The following is a 5,690-nucleotide window of genomic DNA, read 5'->3' as shown; positions in this document are numbered from 1 at the left end:
TTTAACATACAAAAGAACTGATTGCATTTTGTGTGATCCTAGGAGAGACTCAATAATTCTTTTTTTTTTCATCAACACTTGAAATCTGTTTGAGAAAGGCAAACAAATATGTGGAAAAACCCTTCGATTACTACATCAATCGAGACATTCCTTGGTTCCATTTGATTGATGTCGAAATATTCATGAACAAGTGCACACCTTCTCATTTGCGAAAACAAAACAAAACAATTACGTAGCTGTTTGTTCAATTCAAGAGACATTATAAATTGTAACGATCGTAATTACCGCTTGTGGCAAAAAAAGTGATTTACAATCACATAAGATTGTCTCATTGCCGCCAAAGTGACATACATCGAGCAAAACGTGCTGTTATCAAAAACACCATGCATTATCATACGAAATGATAGACAATCAAAACACAAAATGACACGGCAATCTTCTAGTGTCTGCTGTTTTTTTTCGTCGCAAATGAATGCGATGATTGATGAGCTCAGCTGATGAACGGATTATTTTAAAAGGCCAATTGTTCCGCGAAAGTACTTGTAGTCACTGTGTGCATTTCAAAGTAAAACGATCATTTATCTGACCACGGCTATCTGCATTACCCCAATAAAATGTCTGACCAAGTGCGTTCATTTTGTGAAATTAAGGAGTTTGGCAAGTTTTTGGAAAAATGTTTGAACCAAAAAGTGTTGGATTATACATTAAAATCTCTGACGAAGCCAGGTGATAATTATGGCAGCATTATGCAGTCAGTCGATGTGGAAGTAATTGGAGAGAGTGATACTGAAGAAGTGAATTGACTTTTTTCTAACAAAAAAAGAAAATGTATAAAAATCAATTTTTCCTCGATTCACAGAGTGAAATATTACATTTGGTTAGTAAAACAGCGGTAACGAATCCATATTTGATCGAAATATTTCAACCAGCCTTCACTTTCGTCAAAGAAACCCACTTTTATTCGGATATTATTCCGGCGATTGAGATTTTCGAAACGATGAAAAATGTCCCGAAAACAGATCGAATCGATGCATTCATTCCATGTCCTGGCTCAAGAATCTCATTGAATCCAGGTAAAATTTGTTCGCATCTTTGGCTTTCCATTTGCAAAACAAAGTCGAAATTCATTTTTTTACATTCTAGACGCATCATGTGCCGATGCTGATGCAGTTTTATTGCTTGAAAACATCAAATTTCAAAATTACGTCAATGAAGATAGGCACATTGGATTTGATACCGAAACAACAATGGCAATTTTAAAAGTATTTGACGTCAAATATTAATTTCGAAATGACCTTGAGTAAATTAATAAATTCATTTAATTTATAGACACTAGCACAGTTCCATGCACATTGCATCGCAATCAGACGTATGCAACCAGAGTTGTTTGATGCTAAAATAAGCCCATACTTGAAAGCGGTCAACCTGTGTCCAGACGATAATGACACCAAACTTGTCGATGTAAAGATTATTCTGTTCATTTGATAAAATAAATCTGATCGAAAAATGTTCACTTTTCATGACAATTAGGGCCTTTGCAATGAGCTGAAATTCGTTGATGACTTGGATCCGGAGTTTCGCATTGCAATTGAAGAACAGCTGAAAATTTGCGATAAATTCGGCAGAGATACAACGCGTACGGCGGACACACCGTACACTACAATTGTCCATAGAGACCTATGGACGAATAACATTATGATTAAAAAGGGTAGGCACAGTACAATTTAGCCTAATTATACAGTCAGTTTTATGTTCCGCTATACTTTCAACAGATGATATAGACGTCTCGGTCATAAAAGTAAAAATTTATGACTTCCAGCTGTATTTCTATCAGACGTTTGTCTGCGACTTGATCTTCTTTTTGCTTACGAGCGTTCGCAGCAATGATTTGACGAAACATTTCAAGCTGTTCATTCGTCAGTATCATTTGGAATTTGTCAATACAATGAAATTGGTGAACTGCCCATGCGATGATTATACATTCGATAAGTGAGTATGGGAATTTTTGACTGCGACAGATTGATGACATTTTAACATTCACATTATAATATGGGTAAAAACGAACTGTAAAGTTCACAGTGTGAACTGAGAACAAAAAAAAACAAAGTTATATGATAATTTCAAAAGAAAATCGATCCATATTCGAAGTTTCAAAGTAACTTTCGATCCACCATCCATTTGTTTGCCTATTTTCCAGGATGTGGAATGAAATCAAAGAGAAATCCAAACTTGAATTGTACCACTCACTTTTTATGATTAAAGTAGTGGCGGTGGACGAGAGTGAAACTCCTTTGTCGCTGGATGATGTTACACCGGACACCTTTTTGACAGATGAATCACCGTCGAAAGCTATTTTGAATAGATGGAAGTGCATTCTTGCTATATTCAAAGACAACGGCCTCATCTAATATGCTTTAGATTCGTAATAATTGAATCTCATTTGATATTAAATATCATACATATGTTATCATTGTTATGTATTTAAAAATTCATCCAAAGCATTATTGAGTTTACAACATTGCATTAAAAGTATATTTATGTTGTTATAAATGAATATTTACCATTTTACATTCTGTTTCTCCTATGTTACTTTAGCACAATAAAATTAGTTCCATGACAATCACAGCCTTGAACAGACAATCATTTGTGATATTTGATTCGAAATATTCATCAATTCTGAAAAATGTTGCAAATACCCTGTGTATGTGTCCCTTTACTGCATTCCTCTCCAGAGCTTCAAAATTCTCTTGGTGTTATGGAATTTTTCCTGTCTACAGAATGCAGCTCATTTCACATTGGGAATGGAATTTTAATCCAGACGTGTCTGGATAAACGATTTCAGGATCATTAGTCATAGACCATTTCTGGATCAGGATCGAACTGATGACTCATTTTTACACAAGCAAAAAGAGTGCTAATATGTGTGCTATTCGTGCTCATGGCTAGTGTATCGGATGAAAATTCAACATTGGATAAAATATCACAAAATTCGTTCATCAGAAAAGATGACCAAATCAAATCTTTTGCACGCAGATGGAAGTGCATCCTTGAGATATTCACAGAGAATGGGCTGATTTAAACCGGATCTTCCTAAATAACTGATTGATTTTCACGAAAATGGCTCTATGAATTTGAATCAATGCAAAATTTTACTTTTTCTTTTCTCCTTTTTTTAAATGATTGATATGATATTTTTTTGTTCCTTTCATCACACATTGTTTAACTATAGTTTGGAATAATAAAATGTCGAAAACTTAAACCAATTCTATGTAATTGGGTCGGAGAATGAATCCAAATGACTGATCGGGATGCATTTTTGTGCACAGATCTATCTAACTTATGATTTGTATGTATTTATTTGTAATCAGTTTTCGAATTGACATTTCTGCGGTTAGTTCTTCCATACGCATTGAGTCTTCTTACGAAAATGATCAAATTTCATGCGGTAAATAACGGGAAAAATCATGACCCAATTGCATTAACAAAAATCATTACAAAGTCGAGGAAACGGTGTAAGGTTTGCGACATTACTCTAGCGACAACGAATGAATGCAATGACAGATACGGCAAAATTCGTAACTACTTTTAAACCTCACGTTATTGAGAATTTTAGTTTTTCCAAACTTAACCATAAACTCTGAGGTGAGAAGAGCTATCAGTTAATCTGTACGAAGAATGGATGCCTGCTTCAGTGTTCCCATGGGAAACTTATGTCTACAAATAGGAAGAAAGATTAAGTATTGGTCAAGTTGCTATTGCAATAGTAAAAAAATATTGTGAAATTCAGTTGTGAGTTGTTGCCAGTGATTGGCTAGCTCTGAATTTTTATATTAGTTACACTGTTCGATTAATTTCTGCAACAAAGAAAATGTGTCTGCTAAAGCAGCCCTTCCCAAGCAAAAATCCACACTGAATTGACGATGCGTTAACGCATATCTGACAATGTTACCACACGGTTTTGAACGTCAAACCGTGTGGCTATAGTATAATAGAGTGTGAAGCCGTTTGACATCATTTTTGATTTCGAATAACCGGGTGGATGCAGTGTAAGTTTGTTCAGGTATCAAGAGTCGACACCAAAAATGGTTTCAAAATTCACCATGATAACGTAACGGTCATACACTTCGGCGACATGGTTTCAAATGTAAAACAGTGTGGCGGACTTCCACACTGTCCAATACAAACAAAAACTGCATCCACACGGTTAATGGACATCAAGAATGGTGTCAAACGACTTCACACTCTACTATACTATAGCCACACGGTTTGACGTTCAAAACCGTGTGAAAACAGTGTCAGATATGTGTAAACGCAACGTCGATTCAGTGTGAATTTTTGCTTGGGCTTATATGAAATTTACATTTTTTACTCGCAAAAGTCTTTCTGATGAAAAATAAATTTTTCTCATTTTTTTAGTTCTGAAAAATGCTTGTATTTATTGGAACAAAAGAATTAATTATGAAATATGAGATAATTATTACTATCTATATATATAAAACTGAATGTTCGTCTGTGTGTGTGTGTGTGTGTGTGTGTGTGTGTGTGTGTGTGTGTCTGTAGCCAATTATCTCTCCTTTTTTTGATTCATGGATCTATTGTTATACTTTTTGTTTGATTTCGCGCGGCCTCAAGAGTAATTTTATAAATGCAGTTTTGGTTTTCGAATTAAATTTTTTGGAGTTTGACGATGTATTGTGGATTCGAATCAAAGTAGCTGGATTGATTTGTTGTCAGGTCAGTGACATATTAATAGCTATCGAATTTAAAACCCAAAAAAGATTAATTGTGAAAAAAATGAACGTACGAGAGATGACGCAAGAAGCCGAGGATGACACAAGAATTGAAGTAATGATGAATATAGCGACAATAACCCGAAGTTTTGAAAATAGTGCAACTTGGCGAATCCTAGCCGAAACGGCGAGCGAAGCGAGCCCATTCGGCTAGTTAAAAATAAAATTTATAGCAAAATATGAAAGAACAATGAACAACAAATAAGAGCTAAAATTGCTGAGTTATGTGCCGAGGAGCCATTTGTGTGAGAATTTTTTCCGATGAGTACAACACCGACTTCGGGTGGAACATCTACGTTTTGTATATTGACCTCTTGCCTGCAATGAAAATCATGAATTATTATGTGCAATAGTATTTGAATACGCATTCACAAGAAAATTACCCGACGACCAGCGATGTCGATTGTATTGAGGTAATGTTCACCGTCATTTTTAGTGGCAGTGTGTTATTTAATACGCTGTCTAGTTTGACACTCTGCATTTGCGTGGCAAAATTCAAAAGTATTACAATAATATCGGAGTGATTGGAACCGCTATTCGATTTTGGATCGTTCATTTGTCTTTTATACACGAGCACATCATCATTGATCGCTTCCATTTGAACATCAGCATATTTCATTGTAGGATTGGATCGCAATTTTGCCAGTGACTGGAACACTTTCAAATGACTAACAGTCTGCGACTCTTGAAGTTCAACATTGTTGAGAGTGTAATTATCGGCGACAGGAAGCCATGTTTTATTGGCTATACTGAATCCCGCGTTTGCACTACTGTCCCATTGCATTGGCGTACGTGCCGGATCACGCGAAAGAAGATGGAACTCTTGTTCACTGGTACGACATGCTTGCGGATCAATTGTATCATTCCATGAAATGTATTGGTCGGTCATTCCAATCTCTT

General features: G+C 35.6%; 2 protein-coding genes across 2 annotated transcripts; one reads left to right on the top strand and one right to left on the bottom strand.

Moving 5' to 3' along the window:
• The first annotated feature begins 524 nt into the window (after positions 1 to 524).
• LOC129573174 (uncharacterized) lies at positions 525 to 2,643 on the top strand. Its single transcript, XM_055453467.1, has 7 exons — positions 525 to 794; positions 860 to 1,073; positions 1,144 to 1,262; positions 1,330 to 1,461; positions 1,531 to 1,708; positions 1,773 to 1,989; positions 2,198 to 2,643. The coding sequence occupies exons 1-7, from the start codon at positions 615 to 617 to the stop codon at positions 2,406 to 2,408; spliced, it is 1,251 nt and encodes a 416-aa protein (XP_055309442.1). The 5' UTR covers positions 525 to 614; the 3' UTR covers positions 2,409 to 2,643.
• A 1,764-nt stretch (positions 2,644 to 4,407) lies between these two features.
• On the bottom strand, positions 4,408 to 5,685 carry LOC129573175 (maltase A3-like; the record flags this gene model as incomplete). Its single annotated transcript, XM_055453468.1, has 2 exons — positions 4,408 to 5,108; positions 5,174 to 5,685. Coding segments are annotated over 2 exons (663 nt in total), but the record flags the coding sequence as incomplete, so codon positions are not given.
• Positions 5,686 to 5,690: the final 5 nt, after the last annotated feature.

Source organism: Sitodiplosis mosellana, unplaced genomic scaffold (genome assembly GCF_009176505.1).
Source record: "Sitodiplosis mosellana isolate CC-2019 unplaced genomic scaffold, AAFC_SMos_1.0 Smas_scaffold_5989, whole genome shotgun sequence".
NCBI lineage: Eukaryota > Metazoa > Arthropoda > Insecta > Diptera > Cecidomyiidae > Sitodiplosis > Sitodiplosis mosellana.
The sequence above is the reverse complement of the archived record's forward strand: the minus strand, read 5'-3'. Positions and strand labels throughout refer to the sequence as shown.